At 43.6% G+C, this 27,071-nt stretch overlaps 1 protein-coding gene across 1 annotated transcript in view; it reads left to right on the top strand.

Moving 5' to 3' along the window:
• The first annotated feature begins 203 nt into the window (after window positions 1-203).
• LOC123747374 (angiotensin-converting enzyme) overlaps window positions 204-27,071 on the top strand; it is a 40,087-nt gene continuing 13,219 nt past the window's right edge. The window contains 11 exon segments of the mRNA XM_045729541.2: window positions 204-338; window positions 10,072-10,223; window positions 10,447-10,611; window positions 10,966-11,062; window positions 24,338-24,481; window positions 24,817-24,863; window positions 24,865-24,927; window positions 24,929-24,955; window positions 25,241-25,393; window positions 25,831-25,935; window positions 25,937-26,001. Of these exon segments, the coding sequence (XP_045585497.2) occupies window positions 266-338; window positions 10,072-10,223; window positions 10,447-10,611; window positions 10,966-11,062; window positions 24,338-24,481; window positions 24,817-24,863; window positions 24,865-24,927; window positions 24,929-24,955; window positions 25,241-25,393; window positions 25,831-25,935; window positions 25,937-26,001 (1,091 nt within the window). The 5' untranslated portion in view covers window positions 204-265.

Genomic DNA, 27,071 nt, shown 5'->3' with positions numbered 1-27,071 from the left:
GATCAAAGTCCAGGTGTTGCCACCCATTGAACAAAATAGCAAAACGTATATTTTTCACTAATTCACAAACTTGAGAGATATACATGCCTTTATAGTTAGATATCAACACAAATATATTCCCCTTTACACGGTTCATTCGATAAGAATGACGCTATAGTGTCTATAGTGTATAAGAAAGGTGCGCATGCGCACATGTGAAGTGGCCAGGGCAAAGCATGTATATAAGTCAGGTGTGGGATAGTCCGGCGAGTCAGTGTCTCCCACGATGTTAGTAGTGTGGTTGTGTGTGCTAGGCTGCGTCACTGCTGACGCCCAGCAGTCTCCTCCTCTAATAGCAAGTACGAAATTATATTGCTTTGTTGTGAGCTGTGACACGCTACATATTAAGAGATAAAGCCTATCCGAGTAATGGCTACCGTTAGTTAATTTTCTCTGCTAATAAACTTTACTCTGCCTCTGTAGTTCCATATTTTCGTAATATTTTTGTGAAGTCTTATTTGTACCTGTATAATATATACATAAATAACATTCTACATGAGTTTGAAGTGCTTTAGAATTGTATTATTTTGATGTTTGGTAATTGCACGAGGCAGACTATAAGGTCTGCGTGACCTTATAGTCACTGACCAAACTACCAAAGGGCACAGGTTAAGGCCGCTCTCTGACGTTTAGGCATGACCATACAAACGTTATACTCGTGTCCATTCCACTCGGGCTATAGTTACGGGCTCACTATAGCCCGTGCTACATGGGGAAACTACTGATTTGCTAAATCCAAAACAATAACAACACTTACAGGGCTGTTTCGGGCGGTGCTGCCTCGGATGGCACTGTAGGGTTGCCTTTGGGGGCACTGTAGGGTTGCCTCTGTTGTCACTGTAGGGTTGCCTCTGTTGTCACTGTAGGGTTGCCTCTGTTGTCACTGTAGGGTTGCCTCTGTTGTCACTGTAGGGTTGCCTCTGTTGTCACTGTAGGGTTGCCTCGGGTGGTACTTCCAAAACTACTCAGAATTCACCTTTTATTTATTTTTATTTATTTATGCATATACAAGAATGTACATAAGGAATGTGAGGATACAAATATGGTAATTACAGTCTTAGTAAAGCCACTAGCACGCGCAGCGTTTCGGGCAGGTCCTTAATCTAAGAAAATTTTAAGGAGGTAAATACTTGCAAAATTTATAGACAAAAAAATGATAACAGATTACATGGAATGGAAAAAAAAAAGATGAGAGAAAATTATAGGTACAGTATATTAAAGCACATAGGTAGCTATGATTGATTGCAATGACAGCTTAAAATGGTAGTTGACAACAAATTGGTAGGCACAATACAGCAGAAACAATATAAGATTGATTGCAATGACAGCTTGAATGGTAGTTGACAAAAATTGGTAGTCACAATACAGCATATGGCTAGCACATAAAAGAAGACAGCAATGAACACAATGATAAGGTTGTTTGATATTACATAAAAATTAGGAGATTGGGTAACACTAGGTACAGAGCAAATTTAAAGCTCAGTGTAGGAAACTAAATGGATGAAGTTAGGTACTCTTTGGTTTTGCTTTTAAATAAGGCAAAAGTTTTACAGTTTTTCAATTCACTAGGGAGTGAGTTCCATAGACTGGGTCCCTTAATTTGCATAGTGTTTACACAGATTAAGTTTGACCCTGGGGATATCAAAGAGATATTTATTTCTGGTGTGGTGATAATGGGTCCTATTACATCTGTCCCAGGGAGAGTTTCAGAACATGGTTTGCATTTAAGAACAGGGTTTTGTAAATGTAGTTGACACAAGAGAATGTGTGGAGGAAGGTGCATGTGTGGAGGAAGGTGCAAATGCACCTCGTGCATTTTTCAATGATTTGAATATGTCAAGGTCATTGAACCAAAGTATTTATTATTAGCTTAAACATGTGTTCATCATGACCTAGGCTATAGAGAGCGAACCCTCAGAAAGCCCCACTAAAACCATATTTGGGATGGGTTTTCAATGTATTGATTGTATCAGGGTCATTAAACCATGTTTTTATTTAACATTATATAATAATATGCATTTACTGGCCATAGGCTAATGCCTGATAGAAAAGGCATTCCATGCATCCCATTCACCATTCCTCATACTCCATTACCTGACACTTCAGACTCAAAATTAATGTCATTTCATGCAAAGGGGATGACATGGAGGTCGACCTCGACCCGCCTATAACCATTCTCGGAACAAAGACCGATCACCCTACAAAGTTCGGCGAGGCTAGCTAGCCCCCTACGTTTAGACTACACAATCTGGTGCCTTAGAAATCTCCATCGGCGAATCACTGTCCAATCATGTATACCCCTAGTATCTAACTCTAATGAAATGTGTATTTTATGACAAGTCAAATACCTGTATCAACATCTATGTACAAAAGAGATCGTGTTTCGAAGTTGGAGGCATGATGTTTGGGGTTACTCTTTTTAAGCCTTGCAAGATGATTGGTTTTGTGTTCGGAATGGTCTCAGTGCGGGCCGGGCTCGACCTCCATCCTCTCCTCTCATTTGCATGAAATGACAAACGATATTATTTTGAAATCTATGGTAGTGAAGGTTAGGAAATGTAATGAAGAGGGAATGTAGTGATGTTGGTTGTAGAAAAGTATCAGGCGGTGCCCGGGTAGTGAAGATAATGATAGTATGTAGTGAAAATGGTTAGCAATGAGGTGAAAGTGGATATATTGATAATGGTTGTGTAGTAAAGATGGTTACATTGAAGATAATATGAAATTAAGATTTGGCAACCCCAGGTAACCCCTCCCCCTCGTCTATTATATAACTACTAGGTAAGCAACTGTAAAATGCTAGTCATTCAAACTAAATAAGCTAATGATTATGTAAATCAATATGGTTTCCATAACATTATTTTATTTTAATTTTAAATGTAGTTCTCAAAGTTGTCAATAATTTTAGGAATTGCAGGCTTGTGTATTAATTCATGGCAAATCAAAAAACCTAATGGTTTTCTTAATTTGTCAATGAATGTTCTCTGTTTTAAGCATTGTATTGTTAAATATAAGTCTGTCTTGAAATGGGTAGATTAAATTCTCTTGTCTTTTATAATTGATCTATTAAGTTATAATTGGTACAATTGCTGTTAGTTTCCATTGTATTTTTTAATTTATTCAGTATCATAGAATTTAACTCGGGCATGCTTAAGAGTATGATTTGGAAATGCAGGACGGCTCGCGATAGGCAAGTGACTTAGAATTTAGATGTATCCTAATGGTTTTCTTAATTTGTCGATGAATGTTCCCTGTTTTAAGCATCTAAATGGGAGTGCACGCTCCATGATATTCTGCTGTTGTGGCGTACGACGGCCTACCGTTGTGGGCTACATTAACTCTAAACAAATCTAGCGGTAGGAACAACAAGGGAAGCAGTTTGAACATCCGTGATTATAAAAGATGACTTGTCAAACTGACAAAACGTGTCATTGTGTATACGCGCTTCGTGGTTCTCTGTAACCCACAATAGCAGCCCGCTGTACCCAGCAAAGGCAGGCTGTAGCAGCCTGCTGTTGTGGTGTACAGTGGCCGCTGTAGGTGTTACAGGTAAGCCGAAGCGTGTATACACATAATCATATGTTTTGTCAGTATGACGGTCATCCTTGATAATACCGGACGTTCAAACTACGACCCTTGCTACGCATATCACTAGATGGTTTTTAGCAAGATAATATTGGTACAGGCATCCTCCTGGATGTTCTTCAACGACCACAAGCTGCAGATGAAGGTCATATCGCGCGCGTCCTTATATTCGGGGGTTACAACAACAACTTGTTCCTTTTGTGTTGTAAAAAGCTTCCTTCCCTTTATTCTGTACTGCGTTTTTTGTATTGTCTTCTCACTCAGTGTTCTCAGAGCTTTACATATAGGTTAATTAGTAGCCATTATTCAGACAAGTTGTAGTCTTAATTAATTTTGAAGTGTATCGCAATCTATTAGCTTTTGAGTCAACGGAAAATATTGTCGATGGCGTTATTATGAGCAGAATGAGCTCTAGTAGTACTCATTATTTTTTTTCTATTCTGATATTTTCCCTCTCATTAAGACACTTTCCCTTATTTCTGAGAATTTCTCCCTCGCCCACCATATCACTCCTGATACACATACCTGTCTCTAGCTTAAGTAGACGCTTCTGTCAAGGACGATGGTGTAGAAGCCTTTGACAGTCGAGGAAGATAGTCTGTCGAGCCCCCCCCCCTCTCTGCTGTTTAATTGCCGTCATTTTATAAAACACTATATTTGTCACTCAGGATTTTTTTTCTGAATCCACGTTGTTTGGAAACTGATCCAATAGTTCAGTGTCGAGATACTGGTCTAGCTTAGAGACTTAAATTTAATGGTTCTCGTTTAGCGAGCTACGAGTCCAGTGGTTCTCGTTTTCCTTCATTAGTTTTTTTCCAGACCTCTGGTAGTTCTCATTTGATTTCTCTTTTAGCTGAATTAATCTCTGAATAATTAGCTTTCTCTCTTGCGTTAAGTTTCCACGATTACAAGGCACACTGACACTACTGTTCTTGGCCTGATATAACTAAAACTGTAACATTAGAGTTTTATTTGCATAAGACGGGCTGAGGCATGAAGGAAACGTTGACTAGTGGAACCTTGCATGAATCTCCTTGGTAACCTCATCTTTTGTTGGCTATCGGAAAGTAAATGCTGTCAGTGAACCTGTTCTTCACTGCAGCTGACTTTCACTCAGCGCCTGGGTATTGTGCTGGGCATGTTCTCTCACACAGGACCCGCTGTACTAGTTGGACCCGGTTGGCCCACTCCGGGTACTAGCTAGGCTGTGTTTGTAGACTTGACTGTGCTAACGAGGGGCTTAGTTTAGTGTATAAAGTATTCAGTAGTTTGTATTTAAATGAAATATTTGTATTGAGCTAGCATCGTCTTTATTAAATTCTTTGAATTTGTTTTCTACACTTTCGCTGAAGCTTCTGACATCTGCGACTTCTTTCTCATTCCTTACTCTTATGCATGTTGTGGTTCCCTTATGTTATGTACTCTCTTTATTCCTTCCATGCTCTTTTTTTTTGGGGGGGGGGCCTCTTAAACCTTAGATTAACGTTTTTCTTAATACCCAATCCCCTCCCCATATGGATGTTGTTTACATCTCTTCAGCTTTTTTAATTTTTCTCGATATATATATTCCATTATGTCTCGCGTGCTTTTCATTTGTTCCATTTCTGATTTACTTTTTTTAGAATTTTGATGTGGTATTGTATTCTGAGTCCTTGGTGAGTTAAATTGTTTTTCTTCTACTGAAATGATTCTCGCGAAACAGCATAGCTGTTTTTCTCCTCGATATTGATCTCGTAAAGTATTTTGATCTTTTAAGCAGCAATGCCATTCCTGCTTTTCCCTCCCACTTCTGTCTCTTGTATTTCTGCTATCTGATGTCTTACGGAACTTCAGTTTGGTATTATTAACTGCATGCTAGACAGTAAAATTGTTTGTGGCCTGTTTTTGTAAAATATTGCTCCACCCGGGACGTAGAAAGTTGCTTGCATAATAATGTGTAGGTAGTTTACTTTTCCTCTAAATAAACTTTAAAGTCAAAGACCAATAGGTTTATATAAACTGTTAAACGTTGGTGGAGCAGGCCACAGACCGCCCCAGATCCCTTCCCTGTGCCTCTTGGAGCAGGCCACAGACATTTCAAACCCCTCTTATATTCTGTCTCGTGAAACGGGTTAATTCCTACATTTTTACACGATGTATTATATTATAATGTGGATTATAAGCTCAATACCTCGACGTAAATACTTGTAGGCAAATGCAAAAAAAAAAAAAAAAATTTAAGGATAAGAGAGATTAAGAGAAAGAAGGAAGAATTAAAGAAAATATAATATAAAAAAAATACATGGAAATGAAAATATGAGCTGGGGTCGTGCCCCTAGGAGTGCGTGTGTAAGACTGCAAATGCCCACAGGAAGTATTCAATTCAAAATGACTTTCGTGCATGCAAGCTTCTCTTCTTGTGTAAAACATTAAGTACATTCTCGGTTTGGTGTTAGGCTTTAAGCCAATCAACCTCTAGATCGTTGAGACATTAGCTTATCACCTAACCAGCATCGATATCTTAGTTCTGAACATAATTCAGGACTTGAGTAAACTGTATCCATACACCGAGAAGTGGAGTACACCACACGGTGTATATGTCCTTGTGTATCGCCGCAAATACGGCAAAATAAGTATGTGGATTATACCGAGGACAACAGATTTAAATACATATTCTCTAATGAGTCTTAAAGTAGTTTGATATCAGGAGGGCTCCATACCTGGTCAAGGGAGTAGGAAGCGAAAGGTGTTAGACTGAATTGCATGTTCTCCCACAGTGAAGTATCCCGAGATAATAAACATGTACAGGTGTTGGTCTTCCCGAAGAAAGGATCCCTAGCACGTAATTACCCGCCGCCGGCGGTAATAATAGATCATTAGAGCTCTGCTGGCAGGGAGGACAATAAGCAGTAAGAGGCACCTGTAGCCTCATCGTTGCCAGTTTCTGGCAACATCGCCATTCCTCACGTCAAAGGAATAATACAAGATACAGTTGGGGAAAGTAAATGCAGCTTTGCTACTTGAAATAAACTAAAGAAAATAAGGGCCACATTGCCAGTTTGTTTTCCCCATAGCAGTCCGAGTTAAAATAATGTTCTTGTTAGACAAAACATCAGACACGGGGATCTCTAGAGACATCTACTGGAAACATCCGTTTGGTGTTGGGCTCAGCCCCTGGCAACCTCAGCTGTTGTTAAAGCCACGCAACTTACTAACCAACCAATATAATAGTCATGAAGAGTTAAAACTAAAGCTGTGTATATACAGTGGTCAATGCGGCATGTATAAACCTACACAAGGGTTTATATTTGTATAGTCTACAAAAAAGGGAAAGGAAAGACTTCCTTTCCCCAATATAATATCTACTGTGAGACACTGGAACATGTCGGAGTCGATTGCTCGCTGTATACACAGTGGATTGCAATACAGAAATCTAGATTTATTAAATACGATAAGAAGATTTAACCCATAATGCAAACCTAAAAAAGGTATAAATATTCATCTATAATAAACTACCAGATGTAGTGCTGAATGACTAGTCCCATCGTCTCGCCTCTAGCCCTGAACTTCATATTCCATTCTCAGTCCTCCAACACAACACTTAAGAGGTCTCTCAAGATGAATGGTCTCCACTCATAAAATATACGTGATGGTGTTTGTATTGGCTTGTAAAATAGTCAGATATGAATTGTTATCAAACTTTGAGGAATGGTGGGCCATGTGTAGAAGAGGCAGCCTAGCAACTGGAAGCGGCTGGAATTGTGTAGCAAGTAGGTAGAGTTTGTGGGCCAGCCAGCCACTGCATGGGCGCCTGGCCCAAGTCAATGTCAAACAAGAATCACGTAGCGTTCTGAAGTGAGGGTCGTCATTGTACGAGTTGGGGGATGATGATTTTTTTTTTTGTTCGGTATTTTGTATTGTGTCTTTGTAAATGGTAGACGGATGTGTAGGTAATACTAAGGCAATTGTCATGAGACGATGTAGCTTATTCACCAGTGTTCCCTCACAATAAACTTATTGGTAAACATATTTTCGATCTCTGAAGAAATTTGTGTTTTGTGTGGCAGATTAAGGATCTTGAGCAGCAAAGGACTTGCTGCTCTTTGTAGGTGTTGCATAAAGTGTCTACAAAATGCTCGGAAAGCGGAATTAGGAGGTAATTCAACCCCGGCAGCACACCCAGGTGAGAAGTATCCAACATGGGAGGATGGAGAGTGTTATATTTGGGTGAATGTTTCCTGTTGACGTCGGTATCCTCCCCCACGATAGCAGCCACAAAGTAAGGACTAGCAATCCAAAGCGCGCTCAACACGCGGTATACAGCCCACCAGGACCAAAGGCCTCCTGGTAACCAGGAAAACATGATAACCGCTTGGGTGACCACCTGGTTCACTTGTACCGGCACATCTCTCCTCATTCTGCAACCATCCTTTTATGGCCAGAGATCGCATTCACTCCAAACATCTACCACCTACGGGTTACTCATGCCCATGCCACTTCTTGGGTGGCGCAATCTTTATCAGTCATTCAATCTGTTGACGTCGCACTGCTCGTACTAGCCAGAACAATTTTTAATGACGATCGGAAACTGGAGGTTCTGAGCACGTAGCGTTAACTGGCATCGGTTACATTTGGCTACATCTCTCCTGTCTGGCTCTCATGACGGCTCGAATGAGTTGAAGCACTAAACTGTTAACCTTTTTTTTCACTGTAGTTTATAATATAAATATGCGAACAAGCTTGAATGGGTCTCAAGCCAATATGTAACTGAAAACTCGACACCCCAGAAGTTTTCGAACCCAGACAGCCAGGACCAAACTGATCCTGGCTTTGGTCAATTAGACCAAACTGACTGTACAGTCTTCTTGATAGGAGGTGCAGTTTGCATGAAGGGGTGTATCCTCCCGATGACTGCACCCGTACAGATGTTGAGACGCGCGTTTGTGGAGAATGAGAAGTCGCAAAGTGCGTGTTGCGTTGAGCCAGAGAGAGAGAGAGAGGCAGAGAGAGAGAGAGAGAGAGAGAGAGAGAGAGAGAGAGAGAGGCAGAGAGAGAGAGGCAGGCAGGCAGGCAGGCAGGCAGGCAGGCAGGCAGGCAGGCAGGCAGAGAGAGGCAGGCAGAGAGGCAGGCAGGCAGGCGACTACGAGAACAAGAGGCGTACGTAAAGGGGAGACTTGGCGCACCGTAGGGCGGTACGTGGTACTTAAGGCGTCGCTAGTTGATCTACAAGGTGAGTATGGAGGAGACCAACACGCCGAGACCCAGTGGATATAAACTACAAAACACGGAACAGAAACAAAAGTTAAGGCACACAACAAAACGCCTGACGGGCCCACAGCAACCGGTAGACGAGAACAAGCAACGCCACACCTACTCACACTTCTCCGGAAAGTCCGCCACCGGAAACGGGAGACGGTACGCCTCCCAAAGACACTCCATATCGGGATAGGACAGGTGCACGAGGACGCGCCATGAATTCTGGAACCCCCGGACATAAAAACACGTACACGAGGTACCCAAATAATAGACAGGGCACAGAGGAATCGCCAACACCCGCTCCCACTGTTTGGGCGCCTCGCTAGTACGTATTTCGTCGAAAACCTCTTCACCGGTCAACCTCTCCAGACACGTCCTTGTGGGCTGCATCATAGGAGGCGGCACACCAGGGGGGCAGCATCACGGGCCACAGGGTCGGGCACCCGCAGAAGTCCTCGCGACGGACATCCTTCCTGAGGACCACCTCACCTTGTTGAGAGGCGGGACCAAAGAGCCAAAGCTCAACCCCCACAAGCACAATAGGAGAGTACAAGGCCCCGGCCAACATCGCCATCCGCCAGAGGTCATGACCTCTCCGCAGGGTGCAGTCGCACCTCCACAGATCTCTAGTATCAGCTAATGATACTGGTAATGGCTCCAAAGGGCCACCACTTACGGGCTATTCATGCCCGTGCCACCTTTTGGGTGGCTTAAACTTTATCAATCAATCAGTCGCCATCCGCGCCACCCACGACTGTACAGTCAGGTTTGCTCTAGTAGTTAAGGTACCAGGTACGCCAAGGGGTGCATGGCGCTCCTGGCTGTCTGGGTTCGAGTCCTTCTGGGGGTGTGGAGTTTTCAGTTTATATATATAATATAAAAATATGTACAGCAGTGGTACCGTTTTGTCATTCCATTGAACGGTATACAACTGTACATATAACATGAACTGATAAGACGCACGAACACATGTCACGATCTCACCCCACACATTTACACACATGTGGTGTCTACACAGTGTTCAGATACATGCACTGCATGAACACAATCTTTAATTGCTGGGCGGCCCCTAGTAACCATCTTATTATCGTCTTTACAGTGGCGCACTGGTATGCCTGCCATGTTACTTTTGGCTCAGTTAGTAAATTAATTGAATAATACTTGCAATATTATGTAGAGCTTCAGGAGTGACTAATGATGTGTGTGACACAGCCTTGGCCCGGAACGAGTCTGAGAAGCTAGAGGAGGATGCGAGGAACTTCCTGCAGGAGTTGGACGTGCGGGGGTCACAGGAGTGCACGGAGTCCGCCATGGCCAGCTGGAATTATGCCTCCGACATAACAGAGGAACACAGGAAACTAAAGGCGAGTACTGCATCATCAGTGGTCGTGCTAAAGTGTCTTCCAGGTTTGATGGTTTCTTTTGATAATTACCTACCGTTAGTGTTAGCATTTGGCGTCACTCCACTCACTGGCTTCCTCGTTAGGAACCAATTGAATACTCACAATTAATATCATCGTTGCTAATAGTGTCACTTGATATATTCTACAAATGTGCAAAATCTTAATATAATTAAAACTAAAACAGGCGAAAGCGCAATTGAAATATGCGGCATGGCAGAAGGAGTCGTGGGAGAGCGTTCGGAAGTGGCGCGGCAAGTGGGAGACCCTGAGCGATCCCTTCCTCAGGAGGCAGTTCAAGTTCTTGTCTATCCTCGGCACAGCCGCCCTCCCCAAACAAGACCTCGAGAAGGTAAGTCGCCCTACAGTTAAAGGTCAATATGTACGGAACACAGTCCTGTGGCGGGTGATTGAAGCAAGGAACATGCTATCACGGGTTCACTCCCAGTAACATTCCTTGTATTTGTCTACTTGACTGTTTTGATCTCGTATTGATTAATAAGAGTTATTAGTGGCTAATATACAGTAATTATTGCCTTCTACACATTGCTGGATCTCTGCGTCCTATCGTGTTCGCAGATTACATCTACACAAGATTGTATATAGACGTATCATTATAGCGTTAACTGATACTGAAGTTCAATGTGAAGTTAATACAATTTACCGTCGTGGTAGTACCTTATTCTAATATGAAGTTTGATGACAGTACAACGACCTGGTGACGGAGATGTCGACGTTATACAGCACCGCTAAGATCTGCGACTACAAGAACCCTAAAAACTGCAATTTGGAGCTTGAACCAGGTCAGTGTCTAACGTTAGGCTTCAGGGTTGATGAGGCTGCACCCCATCTAACGTTTTTTTTTTGGGGGTAATTATTTTATTTATTTATTTATTTATTTATTATTTATTTATTTATTATTTATTTATTTATTTATTTATTATTTATTTATTTATATATATACAAGAAGGTACATTGGGTTTGTGAGAATACATTGGATAGTACAGTATTTACATTCTTGTAAAGCCACTAGTACGCGCAGCGTTTCGGGCAGGTCCTTAATCTAGCAGATAATTTTAAGTAGGTAATTTCAATCAGAATTGATAAATGATAAAGATACATTACAAGAGAAAAATGAGATGAGAGAGATAAGTAAGTATATTAAAGCACATTATTATATTAAAGCTCTGATTGATTACATTGACAGCTTGATTAGTAATTTAAACAAGATTGATTGACACCATACAGCAGATTGACAGCACTATATAAGACAGCAATGATCACAATGTTAAAAATGTTCAGATTGGGTACATAAAGATTGGGAGACTGGGTAGCAAAAGATACAGATAAACAAGATTTATAAACACCATACAACAGATTGGCAGCACATATAAGAAGACAGCAATGATCACAATGGTAAAGATGTTCAAATTGGGAACATAAAGGTTGGGAGATTGGGTAGCAATTGATACAGTGCAATTTTAAGGCAAAAAGTGAAAAACTATGAAGATGAAATTAGGTACTTTTTAGTATTGATTTTGAATGATGTAAAAGTTGGACAGCTTTTCAATTCAGTAGGGAGTGAGTTCCATAAACTGGGTCCCTTTATTTGCATAGTGTTTACACAGATTAAGTTTAACTCTGGGGATATCAAAGAGATATTTATTTCTGGTGTGGTGATAATGGGTCCTATTACATCTGTCCAGGAAGAGTTTCAGACAAGGATTTGCATTTAAGAACAGGGTTTTGTAAATGCAGTTGACACAAGAGAATTTGTGGAGTGAGATTATGTTTAGCATGTTTAGGGAGTTAAACAAGAGGGCTGTGTTGTCTGAAAGCAGAATTTGATATTATTCTGATAGCAGATTTTTGCTGGGTGATATTTCTTTGTTTATATCCTTCATTACCTTAAGCGACATACAGGGGTAGCACACAAGGTGGAAAAACCATTGTAACGGTGATATTAAGACAAGATTTGAGTTAGTATATATATTAGGTCACTATGTAAAGACTGTAGATACGTGAATCTATTATCACTATTGGTGTGTATCCAAATGTCAACCTTTTACTTTTAATATTCACTTAAAACCTTTTCGTTCCCAAGAATTAGATTAAGTATTAGTAACATCACCATATCAAGACACAACGAAGAATGTCAAGTCGTTGACTGGTAGGTGTTATACACTGGTCATGTATTTTATAGAATGCTTTATTCAATAAACCAGCAAAGTAGATATGGGAATCATTTATTATGTTAACGCTAAAATATACTTTTGATGCATCATTCGTCAGACCATGGACTTTTTATTCATTGACATGTAGTTAAAATTAGCATCCAGAATAAGTTTGACATTGGCAGTTATAACGCCCAGAACATTAAAATCTTATCTATGAAGCGGCCAGCCTGCGTCCAAGGGCGGGGTCCAAGGGCGGAGAGTTAATAATACCATAATGGGTGGTAGTGTGGTGCCGTGAGGTGGTGGTCCATGTCCCCCTACCATCATGTGCAGGGCAAGGCACCTCCCGCTCCTCCACCTGTCTTGCGTGTGGGTGCAGTGGTTGTAGTTAGAGCTGTTGCACGCAGTTGGGGTGGAGTAGTTAAAGTCGCTGGATAGGGGTAAATAGTCGAGTGGAATAGTACAGGTAGGTGTGAGGGGGGAAATGGTTGTGGGTAGAATAGTGTACGAGGATGATGTTCGTTGGTGGGTGACGTAGTTGTGGGTGGGGTGGACCAGCTGTGGATGGAGTGGTTGTGTTGGTAGTTGATCGTATGGAAATGTCTGGCTTGTCTTTTTCAGGAGAGCAGCATCCTGGCGTCATTTATACATGCGTAGCTGTGCTATCTGGGGCGTGCTGATCAGATGTAAACATGTAGCCTACACTTGAAGGTCGCCCTTTATAAAACATGACAAGGGACTGATTTGTAGGCTTTGTGACTCGCCTCCGTACTTATTACACGTTTGCCATGCAGATGTCTTGTAGTTACCTTGAAGATCAGGCGCATCACATTGTAATGAATACTGTCAAAGTCATCACACTTCCTGGTCGAGCTTAATCTCCATAGTTAACGACTTGGTATCAAATGTAAATTTCTTCGTTGGTAAGATAGAGCAGAAATGGCCGACTGTAAAGGAACTTCACACTTGTAACGAGGAGCTGGAAGGTAAGTAGGCAACATTGAGGTGAGCACACGCCACCACAATGTTCGTAGTTCTCACTGATGTGGCCGACACCTGAACCAGTTGTTTCTGCCACTTCTTGCTCCCAAGTTTCTGTATTTGGAAAGAGCGAGTAAAGAGCTAGTGACTCCTTCTTCTGGTCCATCAGCGCCACCTGTGGCCGAGGACCAGTTCCTGTTAGTATAGCCCTTCGCTACTTCAATGCTTGTCTAACAGTGACTACTTCCACCACAACCACCCCCTCCACCACAACCACCCCCTCCACCACTTCCAACAGAACAACCCCTTCTAGCACCCCTCCAACACCACAGTCATCCCCTCCACCATCGCCACAGTCACCCATATATGTTGTACTGGCCAGCAGTGTTTGTTCCATGTTGCAGGAACAGTGTTGAGGTGTGGTGGTGGTGGGTCAAGCTAGGTAGAGAGCGGGGTTAAACAGGGTCAGGCTCTTAGGGGCTATTCATGCCCGTGCCACTTCTTAGGTGGCTTAATCTTCATCAATCAGGGTCGGACTAGGTATTCCTGGAGCATACCTGTAGTGGGTTCTGCGAGTTCCTCTACTCCCCAAGGTGGATCAGGCAGTAGTAGATCTGTTGCCAGTAGCAATAAGTCACCCTATCCTGCAAAAAATGATGCTAAAAATACCTGCCGTAGATGCACTATAGAAGGTCTAGGACACGTTAGGTGCTACATAGTCTTCCCAATTAATAGTACAAAATCCGTACATGTTTTGGGTGCAACTGCCAGTGTTGTGTACTTTCGTGCAGTGTTCTGAAGGTACTGTCATTATGCAGGCGATGAGTCACAATAACGTGGCTAAAGTAAGTTGACCAGACCACACACTAGAAGGTGAAGGGACGACGACGTTTCGGTCCGTCCTGGACCATTCTCAAGTCGATCGAGATCTCTCCATTATCAAGTACTATCATTATTTTGGAAGGCATGTCGTAATAGTGCGACTTCTACGACCACTTGGCGCTAGTTTGGCGAGTCCATCGGCTAGCACGGCCTACTCTAATTATACACGCTATATTTTGTGTAAATACTAATGCTTTTAGGAGGTAAAGGGAAATATTAACAATGTGACGTGGATAAGTTGTAGCGTCCACCTTCAGACGCTGGTCCTGCCATTTCAGCTACAGTCTAGTAACAAAACTGAATTATTTGTGATGACAGAGATCAGGAATGCAACCTTTCGTAAAGGAATGTGTTGCGTGTGCGCCGTTCTCCTTGTATAGAAGAGTATATTGGCGCTCTTGTTCACTTTGGCTGGATTTTCTCTGGCTGTGAGTGTTGCTTGTACTTTATTATTTCAAGAACCTTAAATTTGTTGTATACAGATAGGAATAGGTTTTATTGGTGCCATAAGTGGTCACACCTGCCTCCTGAAGCGGCAGGTGAACTCCGCCACCAGCCGGGAGAATGTCAACAATAGTAGTTTCACTCCTCCCACCAGAGGTGGCTGAGGTACAATGTTTGTCCTTCACCAGCGTGTCTTATGTGACCAAATGTGGACCAGATTAAAAGGGTCATAATTTGTGTTTACTTAGTACCCGAAAATCGTTTCCAGGCTAATTTTCTCCCCATTGCAAGAGCTGTGGTAGGCTGGAGGAATTTGACAACGTCATAGAGGATTTTCAATTTCTTTATTATGCACCCCATACCCATCCCGTGTAAAGGATTACAGAGGCACATAATCGGTCCGGGAACTGAACCCTCTGGTTGATTACCTGGTTGATGGGGTTCTGGGAGTTCTTCTACTCCCCAAGCCCGGCCCGAGGCCAGGCTTGACTTGTGAGAGTTTGGTCTACTAGGCTGTTGCTTGGAGCGGCTCACAGGCCCACGTACCCACCACAACCCGGCTGGTCCGGCACTCCTTGGAGGAATAAATCTAGTTTCCTCTTGAAGATGCCTCTAGTTCATTTAGCTAGAGAGTAACTCGGAGTTCCAGTTTGATCAGTATTCCTCCCCCCCCCCCCCCCCCACCTCAATATGCATCCAGAGGTTAAGGGGTAGAAACAGTCACGTGCCCGGGAACCGAACCCCCAAGTGTTCACGTGCCAAAAATCGGTGTGTTTTATATAGTTACATTTAACGAAATAATATCTACTGCCATCAGTATGTGGATTTGTGATATTAAGCTAAAGTTTTTAGCAGTGTGTAATTTTGTGTTAAATATGTTGATATTTCTTGAACATAAGCAATAAATTCTGAGGAAATCAGTAGAAGCCATGAGGAGGCATCGAACCTGCACACTGGGTACTCCCAAGTATGCACCCTAAACAACTTAGCCACGACATTTTAAAATCATATGCAACCTGGGATGCAAATGAATCCCAGTGGAAGCCTCAGGGGCCCTTAGAGAATTCAATTGAATCCCAGGTTGCATTGTTTTTGAGCATGTCGTGGCTGAGTTAGTCAGGGCGTATACTCCCACCAGTGTGCAGGTTCGAACCCTACTCATGGCTTCTACTGATTTCATCATTGATAAATCACACACACACACACACATATATACACGTATATACTTTATATTATATATATAATGTATATGTGTGTGTATGTGAGAAGACAAAGCCATCAGTAGATGAGACGACGACGTTTTTCTCGGTGAATGTTATTGGTGGTTGTTGTGAGGTCAGTGGGCGTACACGCCAAGCATTATGACGGCGCCCTCTACGTCCACGATCACAGAGTCTCTAAATAGACAAGGCTATTGTTATTGTGCGCTTCTTTGTATTGTTGACCTGGCCACCTCTCTCACTCATTCATGGTGCTGGAGGCGAGGAAGTGGAGGCAGCAGCAGCAGCAGCAGCAGCAGCAGCAGCAGCGAGGAATGATCTTCCATCCTCCCCCGCCCCAGCCGATGACTGATTTTCCTTTGCAACGCTTCTTCTTCCCCCTTACCTCGTACCCCATTCCTACCTCACCCTTTGCTCTACCTAATTTCTTTCCCTACCTCGTCCTTTTCCCTCTTTTTTCACTCTGAAAGAGAGCCCCTCGGCTACGAGGACGTACGTGTGTGCTCACCTATTTGTGCTTGCAGGATAGAGCATTGACTCTTGGATCCCGCCTTTCTAGCCACGCCGTGTGTGTGTAAGTAGGACCTGTGACCCGTAGGTAGTGGGGCGTGTGTTTACACAGTGCCGCTCCCTCCCTCACCCCCTAGGTCACCCCACAGGGCCACACTCTTTCTCTGGTGTGGTACCTGACTGCGCTGGTCTATAGTTCTTTTTTTCCTGGCCGACTGTTATGGCGCATCACGTCAAGATCCTGAAGGTTAGATCTGTCTCGGGATATCCTCCACTGCTTTTTCTGCCGTGTTCGTGGTTATACCACAACAAATAACGAGTTTGTCCAATGCAAGCAGGATAACTGCACTAATGTCACTGACAATGCCAGACTTGTGCTGTTCCCAGGTGAAAGATCTCGGGTCTCTACACGGGACCGGTGTCCCCGTAGATTACGCTACGGCGGCGGACTCTGAAACACTAAAAGACCTGAGAAGTATTAACCAAGCAGCTATGTCTACTGACCGACACGCTGCCACTAAACCAGGGCATCACCACACTTATCTAACTAAAAAATATTTGGAGAAGTTAGTTACAAATATCTCTAATATCTTATAAATTCAAGAAATACTCCGATTTGATAGTCTTACTCGTGAGTAAACTTACTGTCTACACCCCCAAGCTCTACAGATGACTCTGCAGTCAGTATCTCATACAGAGGATTTTGATTAACTCGACAATTTTCAACCTCGATTTTTTGTGAGCTTTATAACTCGTATATCAGCCTCGTCCCTCGATCCTGTCATAACGAGAGAGAGAGAGAGCAAGCAAGCAAGCAAGCAAGCATAAATCTAATGAACGCAGACGAGTGTGCGGGGGGGAGGGGTTAGGAGATTACGTGGAAAAAACTCTGCTCACAGCGTTCAGTGTTGGTACGGCAACACACAAGATGCTTGGGTGTCACTACGCCAGTAAACTACTAACTAGTAGCAGGGGTCAAGGAGCCGGATGTCCATCATAGAAGACAGCCGGTACGACACACATTCCACTCACAGTACGGTACACGGTCCCACAACTGTGTCTGAAATATAAATGTCTTGTTGGACGAGGGCCAAGTTGTGTGCGGCTTTTTGTCGCTATGTGTATTTACCTCTGATGGACTTACATATTCGTGTCTGTGTAGGCATCTCACACCACAAGAATACAGTCCAAGCGCGCGGACACGGACGGACATACACATACACATACACATACACACACACACACACACACACACACACACACACACACACACACACACACACACACACACACACATACACACCAATGATAGCTGAGAGGGAGAAGTAGAAAGGAGGAAGAGGTGGTGGTGTGGAGAAAACTGGGTATGGGATGGGGCAATGGGCGGTGGGGCAGGATGAAGAAAACCAGGTCATGAATGTCGATTGTATGGTGGGGCGAGACAGAGAAGGCGAGAGTGGGGGGTAAGAGACGGACAGACAGAGACAGACTGTGTGTGTGTGTGTGATGGAGGAAGATAGTGACAAAGAAGAGTGGGAGACAGTGAGCGAGTTAGTGTTATATGTTGGAATAGTGTGACTGAGGCATAGCTCGTGCTGAAGTACCAAAGGAAAATATTTGTTTTTCCCACAGCTGTTTCACAAGTTCTGGTGCCTGGGGCTCTTGGGCCAGATTCACGAAAACACTTTACGAACCTGTACATCTTTTCTCAATCTTTGGCGGCTTTGTTTACAATTATTAAACGGTTAATGAGCTCCGAAGCACCAGGAGACTGTTTATAACAATAACAGTTGAATGGGACGTTTTCCATGCTTGTAAACTGTTTAATAAATGTAACCAAAGCCATCAAAGATTGAGGAAAGATGTACACGTTCGTAAGTGTTTGCGTAAGTGCTTTCGTGAATCTGGCCCCTTGAAGTCGGGGATTCCGTGCTGCCTACCCATTGAAATCTCCAAGAGTCCACCGCGGCGCTAAGCCCTCACCTAACCAAGCACTGTGGTGGTTCTCGCAAGAGCAACGAACCTTACACGAGATGAGCACCACTAGCTCGCTTCCATCTTGACTTAGCAGCCATTGCCCAAATCTTTCACGGTTATTATCCCTCTCCTTCTTTATGAGCGGTGTTCAGTGGTGGAGTGGGGCACATAGTGTGGGGTGCACCACACCCTGTCTCCCCTACCACACGTGGGATACGAAGTGCACGCCCACCGGACGGGCTGTAGTGCACGCCCAGGGACGGGCTGTAGTACACGCCCACCGGCCCTTCGTGGACAGGTATGAAAGAAACAGAAGAGTTGTGCGGGGTGAAAGTGGGTATTATGTAAAAAGGTGATTGTATGCTACCAACCCGGCTCCTCTCACTCAGATGGGATCAGCAAGCTCTCCGCTGACAGTATTGACTCCCTTCTGTATGTCACGAGCCCCTCGGCTCCAGGCCAGGGGGACCACGAGGCCAGGACCGCTCTCCCAGGGATATGTTATCCATCACAACCGTGGCTATACATTGCTGCAATGTTCACCAGCTTGAACCGGTGAACAACTGTACAGCTTTGACAGACTTGCAGGGTTCCAGCTCCCTACGGCCACACGCGCCATGGCTATATTGTCCATAAAATATATATTGTTGTCGTTTAAGGTTTAGTTTTAAAACGTTAAAAACCTGTTATGTATCTGGGCTTATAAAGCTGCCACTGGAGGAGGCGGAGCGCAATTATAACCGGTTTTGTGTACTACAAGACCTGTGTACGGAGGAAACTCTGCTCTTTTGTTTACTGAGGAAACTCTGCTCTTTTGTGTACGGAGGAAACTCTGCTCTTTTGTGTACGGAGGAAACTCTGCTCTTTTGTGTACGCAGGAAACTCTGTTCTTTAGTGTACGGAGGAAACTCTGCTCTTTTGTGTACTGAGGAAACTCTGCTCTTTAGTGTACGCAGGAAACTGCTCTTTTGTGTACTGAGGAAACTCTGCTCTTTTGTGTACGGAGGAAACTCTGCTCTTTTGTGTACTGAGGAAACTCTGCTCTTTTGTGTACGCAGGAAACTCTGTTCTTTAGTGTACGGAGGAAACTCTGCTCTTTTGTGTACTGAGGAAACTCTGCTCTTTAGTGTACGCAGGAAACTCTGCTCTTTTGTGTACGCAGGAAACTCGGCTCTTTTGTGTACGGAGGAAACTTACTATCTGAGAGACTGTGTGTGTGTGCAAGTATTGATTTAATTAGTTTGTGTAGTTATTGAACAGTATGAAAATATAATAATTTACCACCTTTGAAAAGCTATAATTCGGTTTCTCTAATGGCTCGGTTGATGGACCAAGATGAGTATTGGCAGTGATGAGTCTGCCAGTATGACTTAGTGTTGCACTAATACAGTGGTACCCAAGCTGGAACTAATACCCAGTATTGTATTGTGCTCTTACCAAAATAAGACCTTATGAGTGTTGAATGCCTCTTGTTATCCTTTACATGCAACTTTAGCTGAGAATAACAATGCAGGTCTTGTGACCTATGGATGTATTTGTTGCAGCAATGTCTACTGCCAATGTTGCTAGCTAGGTCTATTTTGTTCTAAGGGGGGTTCATTAATGGGAACATTGGGTGTAGGGGGTCCATTGGTAGCAACATAGTTGTAGGGGGTAATGGGGCATGGAAGCTTGAGTACCACTGTTTAACTACAGAAATACAGCATTATCAGTAATGGAACAAATCCACACGAGTCGTGACGAGAGTTCGAACCTATGCTAGTGTGTTCCCAGACGCGCTCTATAGTCAACTATACCAGGACAATGATCAGTACCGCATGATAATGATGAGTATGCCAGTATAACTTGGGGGCTCTACTGGAAGTAGAGAATCCCTAACAAACTGTAAACTATCGCTGTAAACTGTTGCATAGTCATGGGGGACTCCAGTATCCAGTCAAGGTATACGTATAATGATGGACGTATAAGCGTTTGACCTTGAACTTAAGGACTCTCATCCCTCCCTCCTCCCAGACCGCTGGGACGTCACAATACACAGCCATCCCAGCCTCCCAGGACCTGGGACACTATAACAGTCAGCGTAATAGACTCTGGGACGTGACAAATTACAGGCTTCCAGACTCTGGGACGTGACGACAACATACAGGCTTCCAGACTCTGGGACGTGACAACATACAGGCTTCCAGACTCTTAGGACGTGACAACATACAGGCTTCCAGACTCTGGGACGTGACAACATACAGGCTTCCAGACTCTGGGACGTGACAACATACAGGCTTCCAGACTCTTAGGACGTGACAACATACAGGCTTCCAGACTCTGGGACGTGACAACATACAGGCTTCCAGACCCTGGAGTTTCGCCTCTCAACAGTGACGCAACAGAGCAGCACGGGGCGGGCCGTCCAGTAGGCGGGAGTGGCAGTGTGGCTATTCACTGCACGGAAGATAATTGATCACACCCGGTTCGTGGTTTCATGACTAATGACTTGCTATACAAGAATTGGAATATATGTATTTCCAGCACGTGTCTTTATTGGGTAGACATTGGTTCCCTACCAACTAGTTTACGGCTAGTGAGGGACTAGTTGTAGTTTAGTAGTGGACTTGGACCTGTCCTAGATGGTGATAAAATATATCTTGAGAGAACTGGCGGTTGTAGGTGTTTATGGTCACTAATTGATTAAATAATTCCGCTGCAGAATCGTTTGATAACTGGATTAAAGCCACTAGCTTGGGAGGGTTTATGGGTTGTGAATGGTCAGGGAAGAGGAACTAAAGAATATGCAGGCGATGAGTCACAATAACGTGGCTAAAGTATGTTGACCAGACCACATACTACAAGGTGAAGGGACGACGACGTTTCGGTCCGTCCTGGACCATTCACATGTCGATTGTGACTCCATTCTCACAATCGACTTGAGAATGGTCCAGGACGGACCGAAACGTCGTCGTCCCTTCAGCTTCTAGTAGTCTGGTCAACTAAAGTATAACATCAGACAACATGGATTCAAACCACCACACAAAGGATCCCCACACAGCAATAGCCCTGGTTTGCCATTCCAGAAACTAGGGTTTCTCCCAGAGATTCCCTGCCACATTATGCATTTTCACAGAGAGTAGCATAGTTATTGTCGATATTGGCCGCCACTTTGGTGACGAGATCAAACTGAAAAGTGGAGTGCTATAGGGAAGATGCCCATCACCTACTCTTTTTGTGCTCGCGCCCCAACATGGATAATATGTCACATACGTGAATGATGTAACTTAAATATTCTGCCACCCAGGATAACCAATATCGTTACTATCAAAATCGAGCCGACAATAGAATTCTCGAACCACTTTGAAAAGGAATGGAAATATATGTATCAACAAACAAAAGCGTGATAGCAAGGCGGAGAGCCGAGCTGTGATCATAATTCACACTACATTCAACATTTCTGCAACTTTTCCTTCATGTGTTCATTTTTACTCGCCTAACACCCCCCCTAACCCCCCCCCCCCCCTCGCAAAAAAATAGATAGATGGGTGTGGTGTTGTGGACAGTGAAAGTTAACCGGATCGCGCACGAGCCAGCTGTGGCCTCCATAACCGGCCTCCACTGGTGCACAGGTCATGACCTTAACGAGGACAGTTGATCAATAGTTGAAGATTAAGCCACCCCAAAAGGTGGCACGGGCATGAATAGCCCGTAAGTGGTGGCCCTCTTGAGCTATTACCAGTATCAATAGCCGATACTGAAGATCTGTGGAGGTACGACTGCGAAATGGGACAGTGACACAAGAATATATATGATATACCGGTACGTACCGTCGCAAGTACTCTTCAAAGACTCTTGCAGAAGCCTCTGTGTACATTATCTTTCCCAGCACCTCTTCCTCTACCCTTGCCGTCCACGTCAGTAAATTTTACCTTGGGCGATACGACCCTAAGTGGTGGGTGGATCGCGGTCCTCGAGGCAGTAGCGTGTGTGTTGTGCTCTCCCGCATCTAATTGAGGGAATTGGGGATAAAGTTCGTAGTCTATAGAACCTTTTCCGTCCGGTTTGACTCTTACTGTTGGGCCGATACTGTACACCTGTTTAAAAGGTTAGATAAATATTTGTTTGCACGGCGTTACTAACTTTGTTATGGCTCCATAAATTGTATTTTATCAGTCTGTTTGCCATTTAAGCAATTCCTATCCTGGAGGGCGCTGATGTATCGAGTAGATTGAGAATGAGAAAGGATGTTGAAATGTCCAGCTGCATTGGGTGTGGTGAAAGGGGGAGGTTAGTGGGCGAGGGTGATGGGGTGAGACGGTGATGGGGTTACGCTCGAGGGCATCCCCCTGTTACCTAGCAGTAAAATAGGTACCTGGGTGTTAGTCAGCTGTCACGGGCTGCCTCCTGGGGGTGGAGGTCTGGTCGAGGACCGGGCCGCGGGGACACTAAAAGCCCCGAAATCATCTCAAGATAACCTCAAGATAGATCCCTCTTCATAATTAATAAAAATATACAATTAAATGAATACAAAATTTGCGTATTGAGTGACTGGTTGGCCTTGCTGTTACTAGGTAATTTGGTGCAGTGTACTCACCTAATACAAGGGTAAAATGTATATAGCTACATATACAAGTGTAGCGAGCGGGACTAAAATCAGCACCGCTCCTGTGCCAGGTAAGTCCACTACGGGCTCACCATAGCCCGTGCTACTTGGAACTTGTTCCGAGTAGCTGAATCTATAACAGCAACGTGTAGCGAGTTACTGAGCACTCGACCCCTGATGTTGATTACAATGTTAGCCAGTATATAGAGGTGTTGGGGTTGGGTGAAAGGATGCTGGTGGATGATGAACTAGTACAATGGGGATAGAATTGTATAAGGAAGCGGTTCCATATTCAAAATAGTTCAGAGATTTGCTGATCTCTGTCTCGCAGTAAGTTGGTCTCGCGTTAAGTGTTTTAAATTGGAGTTAAGTGCACTGGAGACGAAAGTGTCTTGTGGGGCAGTGAGTACTTCTCTTGCTATTACCCTTACGTTTTGCGACACGAGTGAAGCGAGCATCTCTAAATATCAGTAAGAGTGTAGTGTAAATATGTGTACAGTGCCTTGACCCAAGCTGGCTCGGCAACTTTCCTCTTCATTGTCGACCTGTTTACACACACACAACTTACATTCTCACTTACATTCTCACTCACACTCTCACTCACTCGGCTCAGCCACAAAACCGGCTGTGTGTTTGTTCATATTCCTTCTCAAACTCCAATAGCACGGTTATGTTCATTAGAAGGGGTCGTGGCTCCTCCCAGCGACATCTAGGTAAACTGTTGTAACCACTTGTTCCACAATTCTTGCTGTTTGTCCAAGTATCTTTTTTCTTCCCCTTCCCCCCCCCCCAAGGCTTTCACTGTATTTATCCTCATAAGTACCGCGTCGTCACCTAACAGTGCGAAATTTCCCGTCGAAAGATCATTAGCATAGATAATGAACAACAGTAGGCTCAGCATTGTCTCTTGTAGGACCCCTTTGGCAGCATATCCTCACTCTTAGGTCTCTCTCCTCACCGTGACAGTCTTGCTCAGGTACTCCTCTCTATCCAGTATCACTCTTATCCATTCATTGAGGTCTGCTAGCCTTATGCCGGCCGCTGCATCTGTCTGTCTGTCATTGGAATAAACATAATTTAGATAACAGGATTGATAAGACTTCAGTGGTGATGAGAATAGCGGTGTAACTAATCGACCATCGACTTGAGAATGGTCCAGGACGGACCGAAACGTCGTCGTCCCCTTCACCTTCTAGTGTGTGGTCTGGTCAACTTACTTTAGCCACGTTATTGTGACTCGTCGCCCGCGTGTAACTAATGATGTCGACGAGTATAAGATCATGTTCATTCCTGGTGGCGCAGACCTGACGCGTATCCTGAGGACGAGCCGGGACTACGAGGAGCTGGAGCATGTGTGGAAGATGTGGCGCCTCCAGACGGGTCGCAGGATCAAAGACCACTACAGGCTCTTCGTCAAACTGGCCAACAAGGCGGCCAAGCTCAACGGTATGTGTTACAACCTGTGTGTTCGTACACGTTCATTGTGATTATTGCACCGAGTAGTGTGCTGCATGCAACAACTTACCAAACGTAAGTTGATGCACACAAGTCACAAGAATAGTGATACCCTTAATTTATATGTATATATCTGCCATCAAAAGGAATCGATGAATACCTTCTGGACTTTATTCGTAGATACAAGACCTCCTTACGGTTGTTTATTGCAAGTATCGCCTAAATATTCTAGAAGGAAAGCATAAGGAGCATCATAAACTAGTGATTGACGAGGTCATGCAAGCATTTAGCCACTGATAAAATACAGAAACGAACATTTCTTGCAGGTTTTGACAATATGGGAGACATGTGGCTGTATCCATACGAGTCGAATACAGTTCCGGAGTGACCTAGCAGAGTTATGGAATCAGTTGATGCCTCTGTACCAGCAACTGCACTGCCTATGCCAGAAGGAAACTGAGGGAGGTAGGTGGTCACGATGAGGCGTCTCTGACTAATGTACTTACTTAATTATACTCGCCGGGGTTGAGCTCTGGCTCTTTGGTCCCTCCTCAACTGTCAATCAACTGATATACAGATTCCTGAGCCTACTGGGCTCTATCATATCTACATTTGAATGGATAGAATGTGGGCGAGCTTCTATGACATTCAACCTATCGCATAATTTTGTAAAAATATAAATGTTACCTTTAAAAATCACATGAAATTATCATTGAGTAAATGTAAGAAAATAAACACAATTATCTTCAGAAATACGGCGAAGAGCATGTGAGTCGTCGTGGTCCCATCCCAGCCCATCTACTGGGCAATATGTGGGCCCAGCACTGGGGTGAAGTGTACGACCTAATGATCCCCTTCCCTGGCAAGGTCTCCGTTGATATCACCCCACAAATGGTGGAACAGGTAAACTAAATCTCTCCACCAAGTATGTAAACCCATCGATGGAATGTGTTCAGCGTTCCTGACTTGAGACTTTATTTTCGTTTTCAAAGCTCGTGCCTCGAGTTCATTGATGTTTTAAAGCCTCGCCTGTGATATACATTACACATTCCAGGGAGATCTTTATCGCCACATGCATGTTGAGTGCTGCACATTTAGGTAACACTTTGGTAATTAATTATTGAATGGTTGCAGGTAATGAGTCACAATAACGTGGCTGAAGTATGTTGACCAGACCACACACTAGAAGGTGAAGGAACGACGACGTTTTGGTCCGTCCTGGACCGTTCTCAAGTCGATTCTTCTAGGACTTGAGAATGGTCCAGGACGGACCGAAACGTCGTCGTCCCTTCACGTTCTAGTATGTGGTCTGGTCAACTTACTGAATGGTTATTGCGCAGGGCTACACGCCTCGGAGGATGTTCGAGCTGGCTGAGGACTTCTTCGTCTCCCTCAATCTGACGAGGATGCCGCAGGAGTTCTGGCAGCACTCCATCATAGAGAAGCCCCAAGGGCAGGGACCTGGTGTGTCACGCCTCCGCTTGGGACTTTTGTAACGGCAAGGACTTTAGGTACGACATCTTTGGTGTTTAGTGTAAATATTACATTATGCTTTACAAGTGAAGTCGTTTGGTCATATAACAATTTAACAGCAAAAGACTAATTAAACTTTATACAGAATAGTAATGAATATTAATAAAAAAGTAATGTTTATAAAAAAGTAATGAATTTATACATAATAGTAATTCGAATCCTCGTCACGGCCCTTGTGGATTTGTTCAGAATAGTAATGAATTGAACTTTAAATTGATAATTCATTGGAATGAAAATAAGTTACACACATTTATTACAACTTAGTAATAAGAAACTTCTAGAATTAGCCTTAAACTGATTTCTTCAAGATGTTTAAGTACAGAATGTACACGAAATTAAAACATTCCCAAGCCTGGAGTTATAGAAAGATATAAATATTTCCTGAATATTCTAAGTGTTACATAGATGAGAATACAAAGATAAGCTTGTCATGGTGTACACAAAGTGTACATGTTGTACACTTAAACTGAACATGTTGTACACTTAAACTGAACACCTACAGACGTATGGTCACCACTCTGGACAGAGGGGAACACTTACATGGTATATAAAATATTGCAGCCGATGAGTCACAATAACGTGGCTAAATTGTTGACCAGACCACACACTAAAAGGTGAAGGGACGACGACGTTTCGGTCCGTCCTGGACCATTCTCAAGTCGATTGCTGATTAGACTTGAGAATGGCCCAGGACGGACCGAAACGTCGTCGTCCCTTCACCTTCTGGTGTGTGGTCTGGTCAAAATAAAATATTGCATGTTTGAAGTAATATTGGTTAGCTGTGGGAAGTCAATGGTATGCTTCTCGGGTAGTAATATGGGGCTCTTTGTTTCCTTTTAACCATAAACTTCCGCTTCTCCAGAATAGACACAAGTAAGTCTTTCGTGTTTTCTTAACTCTTCTTTCTCTTCTACTGCTTTAATGGGTAATTGATGTCAATTATTTAATCACATCTGTAGTTGCATAATGTATAGTTTTCAAATTTGGTGGAAATGGTGGTATAAAACCTCTAAATATTGGAGCTTTTGAATTAGAATACATATTCTAG

Source organism: Procambarus clarkii, chromosome 94, assembly GCF_040958095.1.
Source record: "Procambarus clarkii isolate CNS0578487 chromosome 94, FALCON_Pclarkii_2.0, whole genome shotgun sequence".
NCBI lineage: Eukaryota > Metazoa > Arthropoda > Malacostraca > Decapoda > Cambaridae > Procambarus > Procambarus clarkii.
This window is presented reverse-complemented; position numbering and strand designations above follow the sequence as displayed.